This window comes from Polypterus senegalus, chromosome 3 (assembly GCF_016835505.1).
Source record: "Polypterus senegalus isolate Bchr_013 chromosome 3, ASM1683550v1, whole genome shotgun sequence".
In the NCBI taxonomy this organism is placed as follows: domain Eukaryota; kingdom Metazoa; phylum Chordata; class Cladistia; order Polypteriformes; family Polypteridae; genus Polypterus; species Polypterus senegalus.
In genome coordinates this window covers 233,525,356-233,548,246 of record NC_053156.1, presented here as the reverse complement: position 1 = coordinate 233,548,246, position 22,891 = coordinate 233,525,356, and the positions used below count along the sequence as shown (strand labels likewise).

Below are 22,891 nucleotides of genomic sequence, written 5' to 3'. Positions count from 1 at the left end.
TCCAGTGAAGGCCCCAGAGGAGACTAAGAAAGTGGAGAAAAGAAAATAGGGAGCTGAAGTTACACAACTTTCCTCTACCAAGCAAGACACACCTAGCAATTCATCAACTTTAAACCTGGATGACCTATTAATGAAGGATGTAGAATGTTCCAGAAGAAATAAATTATAAAAAGAGGATGCACAGAAATTGTGAGAAAACAGATCCAGTAGTCTTTCCTTGCCAGACCAATGCCAGCCTAGTAGCAGTCATGCCCAATTAGAAAAATCTGCATTGTAAAAAAGAAAGGGATAAAACTGAGAGATCTAGGAGCAGTAAAATAAGAGTAAGGGGAAGCTATTCAGAAACCAAAAATTAGAATAAGCATTAGGGACAAAGGTCCAAAACAGACAGTGGGAGAGTCTCAACCCAGGGGAGAGCATGAGAAAAACGTTCTGAACATCCACTCCCAGGAAGAAGTAGGACTTCATGTTTGACAATGAATGATATCACAATTTTATTACACACCAGGCCACAAAATGGCACTCATGAAGGTGTTTTGTAATTTCCTTGGAAACCATGATGACATTTTGCAGCTTTCTGATACTAACACTAAAACTTCACTACTAAGATAATAATAATCATTCTCAAAGGGATTATGCTCAAGTAAAAGGTTTATGCATGCTGCTTTCATGAAGTAGGCCTACTCTAGAGTCATGCATTGATCTTGGTCCGCTTTGTGACACATACTGAATGAGAGTTTACACTGTATTTTACTTATTTAATTGGGCTTGGTTTTCCAAGGAACCATCTTGTCTCCCATCTTGTTTTATGAAGGAGCCCCTGATACCAGTTATCATTCGGGAGAGGATGTAGATGTACAGAGCAGAGCTAAAACTACATGGGAGTACATATGGACAGCAAACTAGAGTGGTCTGACAACACAATTGAGTTGTATAAGAAGATCCAGAGCAGACTGTACTTTCTGTGGAGACTTTGGTATTTTCATGTGTCCAGGAAGCTACTGGAAATGTTTTACCTGCCTGTTGTGCCAGTGTATTGTTTCACACTGTAGTCTCCTGGGGGAGCAATTTGAGTTTAGGTGATGCAAAACTTCTGAAGAAACTCATCAGAAAAGCTAACTCCATTAAAGATTGACCCTGGATACTCTGGAGGCTGAGGCAGAAGAGAACAATGTGGCAAAACTGGACACAAACATGAGCAATTATGCCCATCCACTCCAGGGGGGGCACCTTCTTGGAGTAGTTTTAGCCACAGGCCCAATGCCCCATGGTACAATAAGAAGCTCTTTTCCGTCTGCAGCTATACGAGGCAGTTTGATACTTCCTTCTGACATCTCATCCATCAATCCAGTCAGAAGTTATATGAAGAAAGTGTGGACTCAGTCTACTATATTTACTGTATCATAATGCTTGTTGTATTATATGTTTTTATTATATTATTTTATATTGTACTCTGAGTCGGTATGTGTATTTTATAGCTGCAGTATGCATTTGAATTTCCCTTTGAGAATTAATAAAGTACAGGTATATCTAATCTAATCTAATTTAATTTTAAATGGCCACTGAACAGTTTAATGAATGACAACTATTACTGCCATCCATTACCATCCATTTTACAAGTGTAGAGTTGCATTGATTTAATTCATTCAGTTTGCTGCAGATTATGCTGTGCCCTGCTACAACTTTTCCCAGTCACTATTTGCCTCCGACACAGCGATTAGTTAACAACGATCCTGGATAGAATTTCTTAAGACTATATTCTGTATTAATTTACCTAGTTAAACAAATAGCAGAATACAAAGTTTACTCAAGCGTCCTTACAAATAAAAAATGCATAGAGAGACTCAGTAAAGCCATTAAAAATGGCAAAGCTAATTACCAGCCTTAAGATTTGTAGCAATGGTCCCCAGATCTCCAACTCCAGGCAGTCTCTCTCTGTTCTGATTGGACGCCGCAGACAGAACAGCTAACAAGCCCGCCCTTCCGTGATGTCACAGTAAAGTCCGTCAACAGCGGCAGTTTTTGAAAAAGCCTTGTAGAGATGCAGGTATACAGTGGCACCGCAGGTGTGTGTGCTTAGCATATAAAAGTTCACTGCTCACAGTTTGTGTATGCGCAACCCTCAAGGTGTCTATTCTAATCCAGTGCCTAGTGCTCGTGACTTATCTAAAAGAACTTTGAAAAACTTGCTAAACAGCTGGAGCAATACGGCATGCCATTTCTTGTTTAGGCAGTTGGTGTGACTTCACGGCTGGGGCGAGTCCCCGCTTTGGTAGACATTGCTGTCGGAATAGGCGCAGGCACCTGGCGGCACTGACTTGGACAAGCCGTTTGAAAAACGGATGGATGTATATGACCAAATGCGCTCAATTGATTCCACATAATCCCGACCGTCCACAACTCCCTTTGCCTAATTCCAAATATGAGTTCGAAACTGAAACTATCGGTGGGCTCTCTGGGCTAATGGAATCAGTATGAAATTCAATCTACTACATTTTTGGTCTAGTCGATGTGTGGACGGAATTCTCCGTGTGTCCTTATCTTAATATATGGTGTTCAGGCTGAGATAACATCATTGAACTTTGCCTCCGGGAACAGTCCAGCGGGTCCAAGTCTAGGATCGAGGGACAGTGCGAATTATTAGAGAGCGTGTTAACTTGGTGGGCACACAAACCTCTTCACGACTATCTATAATAAACTTATAAAGTTAACACATCATTGCTTAGCGCCCTGATATCTTGTTTGTATTTCTGTATGTTGCACAGTTCGCTACAAACTGCCGAAAGAAACGTGCGTCTTCCTATTGTGGGCAGGAGAGCCTCCAGAAAAGTTCACTTAACTATGGATGTGCCGAAAAGGAGTATTTGTGAGCAAACTGCTTAAGTTAATACTCGGAAAACACGTGTCGGTCATAATGCAGGAGGTCAGCAGGAAAAGGTTTTTTTTTTGCATTAAATTAGCTGACGGTCTATAATGCAGCTGATAAGTCATCTAACCACAAGATAAGAAAGTCCTGTTGTTCTTACTTACTGTGACTCCAATCTATGGTCCGGACTCTTTCCATTTGTATAGAAGGCAGCTTGTTTAGAAATGGCAAACCAGCTGAAGAATATTTTAGTCGTTTCTTTTGGATTTCTGTTCTTATTTACAGCCTATGGAGGACTTCAAAGTTTACAGGTAAGATGCTGCTGCTGCTAAATACTTTTTTTCAACTGTGAATTTGGTCAATATGTGCCAGACGGCAAACAAAAAGAGGTATATCAAATACTTTTATATTCAGGGAAAAAAATAATCAATGCTTTAAAGTTTACCGTCTTTCAAAATGAAGTAGTTACCGAATGAACCGATTGGAGAAAATACAGAATTCATGTAATCAATTATTTTATAAAAGTGCAATAGACGAAGAATGTTATTTGCCTCTTGACGCCGATTGCTGGTGAGCGACTCTAAAAAGGATCGTTTGGCTTCATCAGCACCGATTCCGACACTCCGCTCAGACGTTCTACGGACACGCATGCTCCCACCTGCCTTATGCCTGTGCGTCCCCGTACGTGCCACCCTGCTGCACCTCAGTCCGCTCAGCGGAGGTCAGGGGCAATCCGCCTGCCACACTAACAAACGTCTCCGCGAGCCGAGCCGAGCCCGCTGGTGGCCGTGCCGATGGGGTTTGGCAGGAGGTGGATGCGCTTGGAGTGCTCTCTTCCCCTCAGCTAGGGTTACTATAGTATTTAACCAAAATATCGAAATTATTTTTTTGTACTCCGATTTCCTTTCATATCCTAATTCCCAAATACATTCAGTGGTTCTGTACTAGTGAGTGTGCGTATAAGCAGTATATACAGTTGATGAATGGATTTTGTGCATGTGTAAAGGCTATTATTTTATTGACAGGAAACAATACATGAACACAATCTGTCAAAAGTGATACCTTTTAATAAGGATGCCTAATTGAAGAATACAGCTACAGTGGATACGGAAAGTATTCAGACCCCCTTCAATTTTTCACTCTTTGTTATATTGCAGCCATTTGCTAAAATCATTTAAATAAAAATTTTCCCCTTTTAGCAAACTCCATGCGGGCTGTCATTTGTCTTGCCTCTCCTCAGTGTGTGGAGACAATCAGGCACTGCTCATCACTTGTTCAATACAGTCCCCACAATGAAGCATGGCGGTGGCAGCATCATGCTGTGGGGGTGTTTTTCAGCTGCAGGGACAGGACGACTGGTTGCAATCGAGGGAAAGATGAATGCGGCCAAGTACAGGGATATCCTGGACAAAAACCTTCTCCAGAGTGCTAAGGGCCTCAGACTGGGCCGAAGGTTTACCTTCCACCAAGACAATGCAACAATTTCAAAAATTATTTTTTTTGTCTGTCAATATGGGGTGCTGTGTGTACATTAATGAGGGAAAAAATTAATTTAAATGATTTTAGCAAATGGCTGCAATATAACAAAGAGTGAAAAATTGAAGGGGGTCTGAATACTTTCCGTACCCACTGTAAGACATTACTAGTATTGCTAATTGCGATTTCTGCTTGATTATTAAATTATTATTCAAATTTGACTGCCTAGCCACATTTTCAACATCCGTTGTTTCAGTGTCCTAAAAGACAACTCCCTAATTAGTCATGTTTAAATTTGCCATTAGAGAAACCTTAGGAATTGCTTTAGCACCTTTGAACCCTATTCTTCTGTTTACTTGGGTTGCAAGGTTCTGGCATTCCTAAAGTTCAATTCTGGGTTAAAAAATGGCTAAAATGAAACATCTTGCTCAGGAAACGTGTCAGTCTATTATTTATTTATTTATTGTAGCTTGAAGGTTATTCTATCAGTATACTGCTGCTGGATTATGTGAATTTCCCCTTGGGATTAATAAAGTATCTATCTATCTATCTATCTATCTATCTATCTATCTATCTATCTATCTATCTATCTATCTATCTATCTATCTATCTATCTATCTATCTATCTATGTGGCAGCTTGTCAAGAAACAGAAGATTTCATATAAAGGTGTTTACTACTGTCTTGAGAGAAAAGGGGTGAACTGGATCTAACCAGGATAGAAAAAGAAGGGGAAGGCTGAAATGGACAATTGCATAAGAAGATAAGACCATCACAATCTATAGTTTGAGAAAGTAACACTTTGCAGGTCCTCAATTAGCTTCTTCCTTAGCGTCAAATACCATTGTCATCTGCAACAGAGAAAAGGTGACTCCAGGATGCTGAGCTTAATAAACGTTTCTGTCATCTTCTGTCCATTATCTGTGTTCTTTTGCCCATTTTAATCTTTTCTTTTCATCTCATAGTTTCCTATATGGTTTTCTCTTTGGAACTCTGCCTCTTAGGCCAGCATCAAGCACCTTTGTATGAAATCTTCAGTTTATTGGCAACCTATCATTTAAAATAACCTTCATTCTGAAAACAAAATTGGCATGCTACTCAAAAGAGGTGTTTCAGTTTGGCTGCTTTTGAACCCTGAACTGAACTTTAGGAATGCTAGTACCTTGCAATCCAAGTGAACAGAATAAAAGGTTTCAGCGGTGCTAATGCAATTACAAAGGTTGACTAATGACTAATCTATATATATATATAGCCAAATACCACTGACTCGCTCATCACAAAATCTCCCGAACCATGAGGACTTGAAATTTAGAATGTAGGTTGCCCTTGGCCCATACATGCTCGCTAAGAAACAGTTTTAAAAATTCTGTGGTCCCAGCACGAAATTTCGTAATAATTTTTCAATCCCGTTTGTATGTCTGTCCGCTTATCACGAGAGAACTGCTTAACGGATTTAGATCGGGTTTTTTTTCTATAAATTGCTTGAAAATTCTGTTGATTTCGCAACTTTCTCATCACACTAAGTATCATAGTTCGCTTGTGGTACCAATTTATTAGCGCAAATCCGAGAGAGACTCATCGGGCTGCGGGGAGGGGGGTGGTGCCCTCCTTACTTAAGCGTCTGCCTCGGGGCATAACCTTAACTCCGCTTATTTAGCGAATGAGAGAACTACTGAACGGATTTAGATCTTTTTTTTTCTATAATTTGCTTGAACATTGAACATTCCGTTTGATTTTGTGACTTCTCTCGTTGCGCTAAGAATCATAGTTTGCTTGCTGGAGCGATATATTCGCGCTAATCCAAGACAGAGGCTGGGGGCTGAGGGGATGGGGAAGAGTGACGTCAGAAGTAGAGAGCTGGCCAGGGTCCTACTCACTCCTGTTTCACTAATATGCAGGGGATGTCTAGTTAAAGATACGCTAAGAGAGCTGACCATTAGGACACAGAAGGAATTGTTGCTGTAACTGAGGCTTTGCAGTCATATCTAAATAATAAATTAAAAATCAGTTATTTCAAGCAGTAATTGCCATTAGCAACACTGGTCATGTGTTGGTTGTATTTTGTGGACGAAATCTCAGACCCGACAGCAGGTGCGGTTACAAAGCAGCTTTATTTTTAGAGTCACGGTAAGAAGAGTTTCAGAAAAGCAGACAATCAAATATACATGACAGCGTCAGGGCTCTTCTGAACCCCGTCTGTTGGGTGGGGTCCAGTTTTATACCCCTAGAATGCGTAATTTAATATCATTATAAAATGTAACAGTCAACACTTTATTATACACAATCCTTGAGCCCCTTCAATGTCCCTTATGCAACTTGATTTCTTGGCCCCTTTTGTTATGGCGTTCAGATGTAAGCTAAGGGAAAACGTGATAAGGCAGACTCATGTGTGGAATACTCAGACCTTGAGTCCTTTGCACAAATATTTTTTCTGTTTGCTAAAACAAAGCATGCTATTACATGGTTTTGTAAAGCTTACTTCTCAGACATGAATTAGTACAAGGGAACGAAGAGAACATTTGTCTTCCACAATTTTTAAACCCATTTAATGGTATTTTGATTAAAAAACATCAATTTCTATTAAAAACATGAACATTTCTGGATGTTTCCAAATTTTTGACTGGTAGTGTAATCAAAGTGCTCCGCACTGATTACCTTAAACTATCAGTCCCTTCGTGCATTTTTCTAAGTCAATGTCTTCTAAAACTGAGTCACAATAAGAAGGACCCCTATTCCAGAAATGTTAGATACAAAGAATGAACCAGTATTGTATGGGATACTAGTCAGTCACTACAGGGAAAATTCATGCAGACACCCATAGTTTATGGACATTAATGAACTTATATTGTATGACTTTATAATTTAGAAGGAAAGATAAGTAACCCAGAGAGACATCAGAAGAACATGCAGCCTCTACGGAGATAGAGACCAATGTTTCCACTAAGCTGAGCGCATAAGCGATCTATTATTCATGTTAGGAGCGTCGGTCACAGATTTTATATGGTCACTCAAAAGAAGACCAGACTTTCAAGCAAAATTAAACTCTCAAAAATTAAATAAAAATAAACTAAATCAATGACCCACACCCGATTTAATCAAGTTTCAAATAAAATTGCCTGTTGTTTCCTTGTCACTTTTAACCATATCTAAGCGATATCTAAGCTATAGTTCTAGTACAACTTGTTTGGGATTTAAAACAGAATAGTTGACACAGAATTGTTTTGTTAAAACGGACTATATAGAGATAGGCAGCACTCACTTCTGGAAGAAATATATAAAGGATGGTGTCATTTAAAAAAATAGGTTTGAAAGTAGGATTTTTTTAACAAATTGATTTTAGAGAAAGCATGGAGCAACTGGAAAGTGAACCATCTTAGTTTTAACTTAAACATAAAAATCAATCGAAATGTTACTAAAAAAAGTTAACAGAATCTCTTTTAACAAGGCAGACAAGAACTTGTTAGCAAAAATACATGACACCTGACAAGATCAAAGTTTTAATGGATAAATGTTTTGCTGGCTGTGAAAATAAACTCTTCAATATTGTCGGTCCATGATACTAATGCTGCCAAACACTTAAAATAGATAGTTGGCGAAGTAAGAAGTACACCTTTGACTTCATAGAGGACATAAATTCAACAATCAAAATTGACGTATTAAACGAAATTAGAAAACCTACCACACTTTGATGGTTGAAGAAAAAACTGATATAACAGTTTCAGTATTGTTTTATGTATTAAATTTAGGAATGAAATTGAATCCATTCACACAACTGTGTTTGCTGACATAATAACATTAACCTCATGTAACAGTTTATCTTGTCATAAAGCTATTCAATACTTTTATGTGGAAAATAAGTTAAATTTACACCAGATGGTAATGATTACCACAGATGTTGCTTCAGCCATGCAGGGCAAATGAAAAGTTGTCACTTCTACACTTTTACAGCAGTCCATTCCACACTTACTAAAGTGACATTGCGCGGGACATCGTGAGGACCTTCATGGCCATCCTACCAGCATCATAGGCCCGCCCGGCAAAGTAGTGAGCTGAGGCTCCTGTTTTAATAGCAAAACAGAAACATACCTAGACATCAGTAACATTGTGGGCCCCTACGATCCTGGGGCCCCCGGCCAGTGCCCATTGTACCCATATGTTAAGATGGCAGTGCGAATAGCTGATGCTTGGAAAGATTAATGACAATGAGACTTTTCTAAGGATGATTTACACAATTTTCTGTTAGGAAAGCAGAATTTGAAGGGCTCATTAAACCTACAGAGGCAGATGTTATCGAGTTTGAACTGTAAAGACATTTTCAGATATAGTAACATTTACTATAAGGAGTTATTTTCAATTTTGGATATTTATCGCACATTCCAGGCCTGAGCGTGAGAGATAATTTAGATCAATAACAAACTTCATACAGTGCATAATAGATGGTAACAGATCTATGAAATACCAGTGGGTTCTTAATTCTTTAAGGACTCTTGCTGCACACGTACGGTAACTCAGGCTAAGTTCAGCTTTTCTTAATTCTGTTAGTGTCCTGCTAGGTGGTCCATCATACATTACAGATGTTAGTGTTTTTCTGCATATTAGGAAGTTTTTCAAAGCACAACGAAACAACTTCATATACAAAGAACTCTTCCCAGAATCAAATGGTTTATTGTCAAGTAGTGGTCTCTGAAGAACCCACAACCCAGTAAAGAACTATACAGTGCAATTAAAAAAGTTTATTTTTAAGAGTGTTCTTTGTGGAATTGACATATTCTCCTTACATTTGAATGGATTTTGTTCAAAACACTCCACTTTATGGCACATTCCATATGTACTTTGTCGGGTTATTTGGCTTACTCTAAAATGCCAAGGTGTAAATGTCAGTGTTTTTGCTGCAGATGAGATAACAATGACTTACAATGTGCTTCCTTCTTCTTTAAACTGATCAAACTTTATTTTATATAACACTTTTTCATAGATCACAAGCTGCTGAAGTCATTAATAAATTAAAAAGCCCAAGGCAAATAAACACTAGGCAGTAACAGGTTCTGCCAGTTTAACTGCTGATAAATAAATAGATTTGAAAAACACTTCAGAAAATTCAGTACTAGTGTAGAAGGTCCTCTAGCAAATAAAACAAACACAGGTGATGTAGAAAACTAAAAGAATTGTCATGGCTACGTGGGCATTGTGCGTTTCAGTCCATTGTGCCAAGGCTCTGGAATGGTCTTCCACTGGCATTGTGCACGCCCAAGTCAGTTGACTCTATTAGTAAGCAACAAGACATTTTTTGTTTCAGCAGGTTTTTGAACACAGCTGAGTAGTCTCTGCTTGGACTTTTAGTTTACTTTTAGTTTCCATCCATCCATCCATTATCCATTATCCAACCCACAATATCCTAACTACAGGGTCATGGGGGTGTGCTGGAGCCAGTCCAGTATCTGTACACTACGTAATCCTATCTCATTCCTGAGCTGGGTACACCACGGTATCCCTATTTGTTGTGATATTTTGGATGGCACCGTTCTGAAGAGGGGGGGCTGAACGCACCCCAAACACATGTAGCCGGTCCTCCGAAACCCCTGTTAAATGGTGATACAATGGGAAACAAATTCCTTTTCTTTTTTTACCTCCTCTTTGCTCGATCAGCTGCTGGATTGCTGCTTTTGCCATGCCGCTGCATTTCATGCAGCACTTCGAACATTCACTGCCTTGTCTCTCTTCTTCCCCAGACATCCTCAAACACTATTCGATCTCTTTTCGCTGTTCCATTATTTCATTAATTTTCATTAATATTTTCCATTTGTTTGTGATAATGTGATCTTATCACGTTGTGAAGAGGTGGGCTGAACGCACCTCAAGGAGATGCGGTCGCTCCTCCGAAACCCATCTTTAACGGTGATACAATCAGAAGCAAACAGCAGTTGTTTTTTTTACCTCCTCTTTGCTTGATCAGCTGCTGGCTTGCTGCTCCTCCTGTGCGGTGTGATCTGCATTTCGTGCGGCATTTTGAACGTTTTAAAGTCACTGCCTTGTCTTCACCCCCAGACATCCTCAAACACTGATCTCTTTTTGCTATTCTGTTATTTAACCGAGTAATATTTTCCATTTTTTTGAGCTAATGTGAGCTTTACTCACATTTTCTTGAGACTTTCGAATTTTCCTACTTCCATTATCTCTAACCTGCTCTGCATGTGTATCACGGGACTTGCTTCCAAAGGTTGTAAGTATGGCATGACCTGCCCGTCTCGCGGAAAGTGAAAGTATCTCTCTGTCTCTCAGAGATCTCTCTTCACAAGTTCACGTCTCATCGCACTCTCATCCCAAGTTTTTTTTTTAATAGAGCTATATATATATAGTCAGTACATCTGTAACTTGGGCAGCATGGTGGTGCAGTGGTAGCGCTGCTGCCTTGCAGTTAGGAGACAAGGGTTTGCCTCCCGGATTCTCCCTGCATGGAGTATGCATGTTCTCTCTGTGTCTGTGTGGATTTCCTCTGGGTACTCCTAGGTTTCCTCCCACAGTCCAAAGACATGCAGGTCAGGTGCATTGGCGATCCTAAATTGTCCCTAGTGTGTGCGGCAGGCACCCTGCCAGGGTTTGTTCCTGCCTTGCTCCCTGTGCTGGCTGGGATTGGCTCCAGCAGACCCATGTGACCCTGTGTTAGGATATAGCGGGTTGGACAATGACTGACATCTGTAACTTCCTTCTTCTGAGTTTATCTCCTGGCTACATTGGGTGGGTGCTATGTGGGCTCTGAGAAGTGAATGTTCATATGGAATGATTTATTTATGAGTTGATATTTGATTTACATCTGTATTTGCATATTTATATTAAAAACTTTGATCACAAAAAGTAAGGTCAAAACTGTCTAGGTAAACCTTAAACACTGACGTCTCTGGACAAAAGTTGGCATTTTCTTTTATATACAGCAGAAAAAGTTATCATCACTCCAAATCTAAAAATTCTTATAATAATGTACAAAGATAAGGTTATATTCAGTACTAGAAAAAACAAAGCAAATGTGACAATGGGCTTAAGGTGGAGAAGGACAAACAAACTGTAATTGTCTTTACTTCACTACTGTACACATGTAGACTTATCTTACTCAACTGGAATGTTATATATTACTTGAAACTGGAAAAAATCTAATTCTCAGAGGATCTGTGCAAAACATTTTTAAAACCTGACAGTGTCTAAATCAATAACATTTTAGAACAGGCATTTAAATTGAGAAAGTGGATTCTCTTCCCTTATTTATTTTAATTCTTTTTATTTATTTATGTATTTATTAACTTATTTTTCCTACTATTAAAGTTTTATTCTGTTGGCCTAGCTCTCTTTCTTATGGGTTGGGGTTGATTTGATGTGAACCTAGTTTTGTAAAATTTGACTTGCTTGTATGGAATGTTATTTGCTTTTAATAAATTCAATAAAATGCTTAAAAAAGAAAAAAAAATTGTGACAATGTGAAAATGAAGTGAAATTAATACAAAATTACTATGCAAAGCTATCTAACTTTTTATAACAGCATCATATGTAAACATTAACATAATATTACATTCTCCAACCCATTCTGTACAGTGCTGCATTGTGGAGTGCTAGTTAATCTCATTATGTTTATGTATTTTTGGTGTCTTCATAAATAAAAATCTCTGACAATGTGAGATTGTATTCTTAGTTATTAGATACAAAGTTTAAATGTTTTTCAAAGCCGTGCTCATACTGTCATGTAAGATCACTTCCTTTATCTTTCAACAGAGCAGTCTGAATGCAGATGAAGGCCTTGGTGTAGCATCCTTAAGTGTCATCTATGGCTCTCTCATTCTGTCCTCCATGTTCCTGCCACCCATTCTCATCAAAAACCTGGGCTGTAAATGGACCATTGTCGTCTCCATGTTTTGCTACATAACATATTCTTTGGGTAACATCGAGCCTAGATGGTAATTTTATCATAATCAAAATGAGTTTTAAGCATTCGATTAACATAGTTATTGCATCTTTGACATCAATGGTTCTTTTTCATTTCTAGAGGGTTTTGTGCAGGTCTCTGTGTACATTTTATATGTTTACTTAATGAGATATTTTTCTATGTTGTCATGCTGCCTTGGGTACTGAAGAAAGCTCTGTGCAGTGTTTCCTGGACACTGCATTAGACCATCACGACTTCACACGCCCACATGAAAGTGTATATAACCAACAATCTTATTTAAAAATTAACCTACAGTTAATAACTATAAAGTGGTGTTACAAGATAAAGGTATGACAAAACATAAAGGCTAAATGTTATCATATCCTGACTCTTCCATCGTCCCACATTACCAGTGCAAGCCCACCCTGACTGACATAACCACACGCTCTCCTGTACGCACCCACACAGTTAACATAACATTTTGTGATATGAGATAAAACAAACTGCATCACACGGAGAGAAGCACAATAGAAGCATACTGGTTCTAATCCAGGGGTCTCCAACTCCAGTTCTGGAGAGCTACTGTGACTGCAGGTTTTCATTCTAACCCTTTTCTTAATTAGTGACTAGATTTTTCTGCTAATAAACTCTTTGTCTCTTTGACTCAGGCCCCTTAATTATTTCTTTTTTCCTTAATTAGCAACCAAACAATATTAAGACACAAAATGTACCAACATATAAACAACAACCTGCGTCCATCGCACAATAACTGAAAATAAAGAAAGGTGAAGCCCTCACTAATGTTGATCTGCTCAGATCCACAAAACATTTTGACAGCACTCTTAAAAAAGAAAATCAACAGTTTTGGAAATGTCTGCCATGGCAGAATTAGTGCCATGGAATTAAATAACGGGTTTAATTAGCAACGAGAATTGGCTTCAAATTAAGAAACTGAATGAAGTGAAGTTGGTTGGAATTTGAGGCCTCAACTTAGTTGGTCACCTGTTGGCTCACTTCACATCATATTTATGTTTAGGGGCCGTTTAAGGAAAAAAGAATCAATTCAGCAATCAGAGTCTCAAGATAAGTCAATCAAAATAAAAGGAAATAGTTAATTAGGACTAAAAACTGATCACTAACTAAAAAAAGAGTTAGAATGAAAACTTGCAGCCACAGTAGCTCTTCAGGACTGGAGTCGGACAACCCTGTTCTAAACAAACTGCAGCACACAGAGAGAAGCGCAATAGAAACGTACTAGTTCTAAACAAACTGACCAAGAAAAAACTTAAATGCCTGGATCTGCCATACTCATTGACGACTAGTATGATGTCACAAGTAGGGGATGCATCACAACCTCAGATCCCAGACACAACCACACAGACACCAGTCCCCAGTTCAAAAGTCTTATGTTTATTAAGCAAAATACCTTCACAACAAACAATGTTCCTTCCATCATTCTTTTCCTTTTCTCCTCCAAACCACGCAGGCGAGTGCAGTCCTTCTCCTTTCCTGACTCCAGCTTGCCAGGGTGAGATGTAGGGCTTTTTTTAGCCTGGTCCCAGGAGTACTTCTATTGCATCTGAGCTGTAGTGAGGAAGCATTTCCAGGTCAGGCAGAACCTCCAGCTGAGAGGGGATTCTCATCCCAACAGCACCTTCTAAAGGTCCCCATGAAATACAACAATGCTGCCCTTCAGAACCACAACTCCTATGCAGCCTTGCTAATGTTCATACAGGAGCTACATGAGGGAGATGCTGCCACTCAGTGCCTTCAGGGAACACACAGTCACCCCTTGGCCTTCCATTAAATTCTCCTCACTGGGAAAGGTAACACCAGCCATTCCGGTCAGGGCTCCCATCCACTGACGCTCTCCATTCATTATGAGGGCCTCCCAGCTGGGTTACCAATCCTTCATTCCAGCCAGGGTGCCAGTGTATTATTGCCTTTAATCACAAGGATTAGAAACCGTTTTTGCATATTAGAGATAAAAAAGGTAAACCATTTTAGAAGGAACAAGATGAAAATTGTACATCATAGTTAAAATACTAAGCATTCTTTATTTGTAGAAATCATTCAGGCAAGGTGGTAAAAGTCTAGAAAACCCTGCTAGCAGCTAAACCCCTCACACGCACGCATCATATCTCTCTCAGGTTATATTGTTGCTGCCTCTGACTAATACCGTACATTATCTTCCGTATTCTATAAAGTACGACTACCGACTAAGTGTCAATGAAAGCCACCACTCGATTTAAAGCATATTTTTATGTTTTTCAAGGGAGACACTGATTCCTACATCAATAATTCTGGGATTTGGTGGAGCACCACTTTGGTCAGCCAAGTGTGCCTATTTGACCATTACTGGAAATTTACAAGCAAGCAAAGAGAATAAAGAAGGAAAGGATGTCATTACCCAATACTTTGGAATTTTCTTCCTCATATTTCAGTCATCAGGTGTCTGGGGAAATCTCATGTCATCTCTGATTTTTGGACAGAATACCAACAAAGGTAAAACAAAATATCTTTAATGACTTGCTCTCATAGAGGGACACCATGGTGCTTAGAATGTGTTGTTTAGCTCAGGGGTCGCCAACTCTAGTCCTGGAGGACCACCATGGCTGCAGGATTTCATTGTAACCCTTTTCTTAATGAGTGACCTGTTTTTGCTGCTAATTGACTCTTTTGAACTAATTTTAATTGACTTGCTCTTGAAGACTCAGACCCCTTAATTGTTTCTCTTTCCTTAATTAGCAGCCAAACAATAATGAGATACAAAATGAGCCAAAACAACTGGTGTCCATCATACAATATCTGAAAATAAAGAACAATGAAGGTCTCAGGAATGTTGGTCTGCACAGATCCCCAAAACATTTTAATGGCGCTCTTAGAAATAGAAAATCGACAATTTCAGAAATGTCTGCTAAATCACGACGAGAGCAACAACAAGCCATGGAATTAAAGAACGAGTTTAAATAACAACAAGAATCAGCGCCTCATTAAGCAGCTGGTTGGAGTGAAACTGGTTGGAGTTTGAGGCCGACTTAGTTGGTCTTCTGTTGGCTCACTCGCTTCACATTTCATTTCTGTTTGGGTGCCATTTAAGGAGAGAAGTAAAGCAATAGGAATGGCGAAGAAATTCAGAGGTACAAATCTTAAAAAAGCAAATCAATTAAAATGAATTCAGAATAAGTTAATTAGCAGCACAAACAGGGCACTCATTAAAAAAAGGGTTCAAATGAAAACCTGCAGCCACGGTGGTCCTCCAGGACTGGAGTTGGTGACCCCTGGTTTAGCTTGTTTTCACCTGCTTTATTCATATAGTTTGACTTTAAAGAAAATGCTCTTGAGCTTAAAAAAGGACATATTTTTGACTGTGCCAAGATACTATACAGTTATTTCAAGTTAAATGTTAAGGAAGTACAACAACCTGAAAATTGTACACTTCAAAATTAAAATTTCAGCTTTGAGTAAAGTATGTACAGTAGCTGGCCCTTGTTTAAAACTGTTTAAGTAGGTGTACTGCCCTGTAGGGTTAACATAAAGGAGGGGCCGACAGGTATATAAAAACTCTGAAAATCAGTGGCTAACCAGGGGGCTCATGAAAGGTCAAATGAGAAGAAGGTAGAATGAACCCTAAGAAACAAAATGCAATTACCGTAATATAGGTGTGTGAAATTTCCAACTTTCACTTCTTCATCTTTTTTGGTTGAAAGGTGGAAATCACAGAAAAATAATGGGGCACTAAGTTTTAAAGTACATACTGCGTAACAATAAAGTTTAATTCCTAGTAATGTTTTGGATGAGATGAAGGTATTTGCTAGAATGTGCTGAAAAATTCAAAACTGTGTCAACCCCTTCTTGTATTCTCACAGGGGCTGTCTGTTGGTAGGCAGTGACTTTAGTGCAATTCAGAAAAATGAAGACTAATAAGTGTTGCAGGTCTTTATAATGCACAACCAATACATAGCATCTCTTTTGATTCAGTCTGTAACAAACCATTCATGTGACCACTAAGTGTCCTCAGTTAGGTATTCAATGATAAATTCCCTGCTGTGGTCAAAGCTGAAATATTTGTTGAAATCCAAATACCCTAAGTGCCATAAAAAACCCATAAAAACCCTGAAAGTGCCAATATTTGGAAGATTGGCTTAACCATCTTCAGCACTCTCTACTTGTGTCATCCTGACCCTCAACTGCATACCTTGCACTTATCATACAATTTACAAGGTGATATTAAATAAAATAATTAATAAAATATCAGTTGTGGTCACAAGTAACCGGCATGCGGCTGAGCAATTTTCACTATACAGGAGTAGCATGTGTACTCACTAACTCCAGATCTCTGAAAAAGAAAAAAATCACTTTTTTTCTTAATATAAGAACAAAGAAAAGGGAATCAAAATTTTACATGTAGAAAACAAATCTTTAATATAAAACAGAAATAAACACTCCTACAAGTATAAAAAATATTGACTAGCAATCGATAAATTAACCTGTGTAGGAGTTACAGTATGTTAGGTGGCATAACCCTTAGAATTCAGATAAAACACTTTCTCGCAAGCCGCTTCGTTTTTAGCTTAGCTCTGCTGCCACGATACTGCCTTCTTATCTCGTCAGGTAAATAGGGAACCACACCGGTGCGGGCATTTGCTCTCAGCACTTGAAGTTGACTACCTGAATAGACAAGTCTCGGCATGTAAAAATTTATTCCAAGTAGTAAAAAGTGTCCAGGGAACAGAGTCTACATAAATGAAAGTGGTAGGAGTGATCAGTGAAATAGAGAAAAAGGTAGAAAGATAAAATTGTACACAGAGCTGCTGGAAAGGCTGCCACTCGTGGCGGCGCCAAAGTCATTTTATGAATAATCAAGAATGTCATGTCTGACAGTGTCAAATGCTGCACTGAGGTCTAACAGAATTAATATGCTGGATTTAAGAAGTGTGGTGGGGATGGGGTCCAGTACACAAGTAGTCGCCTCATCTTACAAAGGAGGTCATTAACAAATGCAGATGAGATTGGTGAAAATTTAGAAAAGGAGCTGAATGAAGTGGGCCACTTTCTATCATTCTGCAACAATTTGTATTCTTGGCTGCAGTTGGTGCATCCCTGTAAGCCCTTTGGTGGTCTTAGAAAGCCCGGATGTGCATGGAGAGGCCATTCTTACGTGACATTCTCTCAAGGTGTTGGCCAGCTGCTTTCATAGACCATAACTCTGAACTGTACCATGGAGCGGAGTGCTTGAAACCTCCTTATGCTTTAAAGGAGCTCTTTTATCTAGTGCTGAAAAAAGGGCTGTGTTATGGTAGTCAACAAGATTATCTAGTATTGATGGAATAGGTGAAGACAGACAAAGATCAGAAATGGAACAAGTAAGGATAGAAGGACATATTTTTAAGATTTCTAAAAGAAATCTGACATTTGCAAGTAAAAGGAGGAAGAGGTAATGAGACAGTGAAAAGTACTGCTATATGATCAGAGAGTCCCAAATCACTGCCATAAGTGTTGCTGACAGCCAAGCGAGATGTACAGATCGAGTCCAATATATGACCACCAGAGTAAGTAGGAAAATCAACATGTTGCTGGACTGTTCTTAAAACAGTCCATCAAGGACAGGAATTCATTCCTCAGTTTATATATAGGAATGTCAATATGGATGTTGAAATCGCCAAGAAGAAAGACTCTCTGTGAAAAGAACTTAAGCAGGTTAATAATTCAATTGGATCAGATAAAAAAGATGCATTTTATTTTCAGGAACGATAGAGAACAATGAGTAAGACAGGACCTGATTTCATTATTAACCTAAGAGCCAGACACTTGAAAGACAATGGGCAGTCAATTGGGATTCTTCGATATTTAGCTCCGCTCTTAACAATTACTCTCATGAATTGCTTTGATTGTCTGTACAATAACAAGACTAGTCTTGGCACCTGAATATATATACAGTATATATATATTTTGTCTTAACCCTTCACCTCGAGCATAGTAGCAAACTTGGGTCATAGCAGTTACAAAAGGAATCCAATATTTACTATTGAAAATATAGGATTTATTTATTTATTTATTTAAAACAAGGCTACATACTACAGATAAAATTAAGAGCCTATAAATTACAATTAATAAAGGATTAATAATGATAAGCATAATAAAATTCCACAAGAGCTAGATAACTCTCTAGCAGTTTTTAAAACAGCAGCTTGGTGACTGGCGTTCCTCTACCACCACCTCCTCCTCCTGTCGCTCAAATAGGAGAATAACCGACCCCAGCACCACAGCTGTGTGAATGCAAAGAATGCTTCAGACATGGTTATCAGAACTCAAGGTTACTTCCATGAGAATCCCAGCTGAGTAAATAGAAGTATACAATAATAGAACATTTAAAAAAAAAAAGCGAATGTCATGCTTTGAGTTCCAACATCCCCTGCACGCGCTACATTTCTGTTTAGGTTGGCAAGACCTCAGACTAGAAGCAAACATCCTCTTGCCTGAACAGTGTAAACTCTATCCATACATTGGTACATTTATTTTTTAGTTGTTTTTATATTTGGATTTGACTTTGTTTTGGTCCTGACTTTGAGTATTATCCAGCTCTTTAAATTTGGTGACTAATTTCCAAATGTTTGGTAATCATAGCCTAACTTTGCCTTTGCCCTTTTAAATTGTAATTTGGCCCACTTAACTCTTAACCATGTCTGGTTTAGATCCTTCTATTATGGAAAGATTGAATCAGCTGGCACACCTAACATCTGAAGTTTCACTTTATAATGCCTAGATAGTAAGAATGTTGTGTCACCTATCTTGTGTTTATAATTTAAGTTCCTTTGGGCCTGCACAAAGAACTCTGCACATTTCCATGTAACTGCCTTTTACAGGTCTTCCCCATTCTTGAAGATTACTCAGATATTTTTGATTTTTTTATTGTCCCCTCAGTGTTTGCTATTTTTTCAATTTTTATATAATTTGAAAATTTAACTATGTTAGAAACTGTGTTATTAATATAATTAGAATAGAGTAGTGGCTGGAGGACCCATGGGGCACTATTCCTCTTACCTTTACCCTTTGTTCTTTTGAAGATGAATCATCTTGATATCAAAGCTGTAAGTTACCTCTGATGCCAATGGTTTCTGGTTTAGGAGTCAATCTTAAGGTTTTTTTTAGTTACGTTATGCACTTTTCTCTCGTCTAGTCCAGTTGCTTATTCAAAATTTCTGACATGTTGGTTTAGCAGAATCTTCCTTTTATGGAGTTGTGCAGGTTGTAATTTAGCATATCATTTTCATGCAAGTAGTCTTTTATTTTATTTCTTACTGTATTTATAAAATTAATAGAAGAAAGTTCTACAGGTTTATACATCCTAGAATCTTTTGTGTCTCATTCTGGTAGTTTTCATCACATTGACAATTTTTTAGTCATCAGACACTTATCCCATGTGAAGCAATTGCCAGAAAAGATTTTTTAACTTTTATAATAAATAATAACATTTATTTCTTTCAATACTAAAATTACATCAGGCCTGGAGGTTTATTCCTCAATGCAGCAAGAGCCTGATGCACATCTGACTCTTCTCTTTTAAAATCTGTAAACTCTGAGCTTATTTCTTCTTCTGCCCGAGGTATTCTGTTAATTTTGTATACAATATTATATTGTTTTTTGTTTGTCTAAACTTTTATAGTACTTCTTTATTTCTGTGTCTTTATTAAGCTTTAAATAGACTTTCTTGTATTCCTCTACTTCTGAATTTTTTGTTTTTTTCATGTTTTTAACAATATCTTTATTAATGTATTTAGGTCATTTTTATTGTTTCTTTTTATGCAATAACTAATCATGCATGCTGCATGTATATACTGTAAGATCAGTTGTTTTATATAAATATACAGTGGAACCTCGGGTCACGGCCGTAATTCATTCCAAAACTCTGGTCGCAACCCGATTTGGTCCTGACCCAAAGTAATTTCCCCCATAGGACTGTATGTAAATACAATTAATCCGTTCCGGACTGTACAAGCTGTATGTAAATATATATTTTTTAAAGATTTTTAAGCACAAAAATAGTTAATTATACCATAGCATGCACTGTCTAATAGTAAACTAAATGTAAAAACATTGACACAGGGTGCCGCAGTGGTAGCGCTGCTGCCTTGCAGTTAGGAGACTCGGGTTCACTTCCCAGGTCCTCCCTGCGTGGAGTTTGCATGTTCTCCCCGTGTCTGTGTGGGATCCTTCCGGGTGCTCCGGTTTCCTCCCACAATCCAAAGACATGCAGGTTAGGTGCATTGATGATTCTAAATTGTCCCTAGTGTGTGTGTGCCCTGTGGTGGGCTGGCAACCTGCCCAGGGTTTGTTTCCTGCCTTGCGCCCTGTGTTGCACTGATCACTTATGTAAAAACACCATTGAATAAAAACTGGAAATTTATGGATATTATTTTGCATTTCTGCTTTTGGTGTTGCATATTTGATGTTTATGTTGAGATATCATTTAATCTAATTTAATTTGGTTGTATGTTTGACAAAATAACATGCTGACTGATCTTCATTTTGTGTGTTTTATAGGATCATTTGGCTGACATTTTATTAGCACTGGTACTTACAGCCTAATACATTGTGAAACACCGTGTTTCTCCGTTGCTTCCTCACATGAGGTTTACTAGTAGGTCACCATGCCAGTCTTCCATGGATCATTTTCTCTGCATTGGCTCCTTTTCTACTCAGTTTCAAAGAATGGCTCTGTCCTTTCAGACAGTCCGTGGACATCAGCTGGGCGAGTCTTGCACTCACACCTTTCCCTCCGTATTTTCATGCCAAAAATGGGGGAATTTTGATGCAGTGTCACTATTGTTTTAACTTGTGGGCCAGTGAAAAAGCCACTATGCCTGCTAAAAAGGAACTAAAAACCCACTGAACATGGCCCAGATGATAGCTAGGGTTTTTAAATTTTTTGTTTGTGTTCTCCTTTATCTCTCTATTATTTATCTCTCCCTTTTTTATTATATTTTGTATAGTAAATCCGTTAAGTCAGAGCACCCTATTCTACCTTAAAAAAAAGGAAAAGTGTCTGTGTATCTGTGTGTTCCTCCATTTGCAATGTCTCTGTCATTCCAACAGGTGGTGCATTGCAAACACTTGTGGCAATGCCCCATCTGCGCAATTGACAAATATTATAATGCTACTTGCATTACAGAATACATTCCAATAAGCGTACTGCAGGCATTAACTTTGAGGTGTACTTTGATTACTTTATTTCCAACCCCTCTTAGATGGGTAGCACAGCTAGTACTAAATATTTTAGAAGTGTTAGTAGTTTCATCTGATCGTAGCATTGATACCTGACAAGAATTAATAAAGCTCACTTCCACAAAATTGTACAATTATTATTGTACATTATTGTTTCATTCTGTTTGAATGATGCTCTAATAGGTTTTTTCGTGATCACAGGCAGTACAAATTATTAAAATAAATACAAACAATTATTCATAACTAGCTGTGCTATCCATCTAAGAGGGGCTGAAATCTAAGAAATCAATGTAGACCTCAGCTTTAACGCTTATAGTACACCATGTAATGCATATGTCATTTTTGTGATGCACCATTTATTGGAATGACAAATGGCAATGCATTTTATTACTAAAAGTGTTTGTGATGGGCTACCTTTTAAAACAACATAGACATAGCAAACTGACACACAGACTGAAACACAGACACTTATCCTTTTATTAAGGTGGATACATACTTAGACATCGCAGACATACTTGATAAGTAACAAGGAAGATAAGTTAATCTTACTGGAAAGTCCAAAGTGATGTTGTCTTTTGTCAAGTTTATACATTCAAAGTTCAAAGTGAACTGTTTCCTTTAATAACCCTGTCAACATAGGGTGCTGTAAAAAAGTAGTAATTGAACCAAATAGCTTGTTAAACTGATAGCATTTATCAAAACAACATTCCTTCACTTTTATTGTCCTTTAATGGGTAAGCCTAAAGTAGGATTCCCAATTTAAATGGAATACGCCGTTCTTGGTTTTAATAGTTCATTTAGTGAAAACTATTATGGCTGCCTAGACTGTCATTAGATATGATAAGAGTTACTGATTTATTTAAGTAACTAGCAAAATACCCACACTTTGTTATGAAAAAGAAAAGGAAACATTTTAAAAATAACGTAACATGATTGTCAATGTAATTGTTTTGTCGATGTTATGAATGTTGCCGTCATCAAGGATTTGATTATCATTATTTCTTTCAATCAGGTTCGTATTTGGAGGATGTGTTGTGTTGAAGTTACATTCCGTGTTTGTCAACCGGTGTAAAGATAACGTTTCATTCATCGAAGTGTTCACTACTCAAATCGGTACTCGTGAATCTAAGATGTTTAACAGGCATTCTCGGTATTAAGTTGTGGATTGGCCTGCGAATATTTAGCGGCAGTGTGTCTATAAACGTAATTTAAACTTAAGCTTTACACCTTGCTTTCCTATTGATATGTCTACTAAGGCTTGTTCAGCGTCAGAGGGTTTCCGCAGTAGCTGCACTTATGAATATGCTAAGCACAGTCCACCCGCGAATATTTAGCGGCAGCAGCGTCTCCCTGACCATCTCATTTTCGTTTATTCGTCTTAGGCATGACAAACGCCAGCGGCAGCATATTTATGAA

The 22,891-nt window shown here is 38.2% G+C and overlaps 1 protein-coding gene across 1 annotated transcript in view; it reads left to right on the top strand.

Annotated features, from left to right (window-relative positions):
- The first annotated feature begins 2,294 nt into the window (after positions 1–2,294).
- Positions 2,295–22,891, top strand: part of unc93a (unc-93 homolog A) — a 60,580-nt gene continuing 39,983 nt past the window's right edge. The window contains exons 1-3 of the mRNA XM_039748768.1: positions 2,295–3,177; positions 12,100–12,281; positions 14,526–14,755. Coding sequence (XP_039604702.1) covers positions 3,091–3,177; positions 12,100–12,281; positions 14,526–14,755 — 499 coding nt within the window. The 5' untranslated portion in view covers positions 2,295–3,090. The remainder of the gene's footprint in view (positions 3,178–12,099; positions 12,282–14,525; positions 14,756–22,891) is intronic.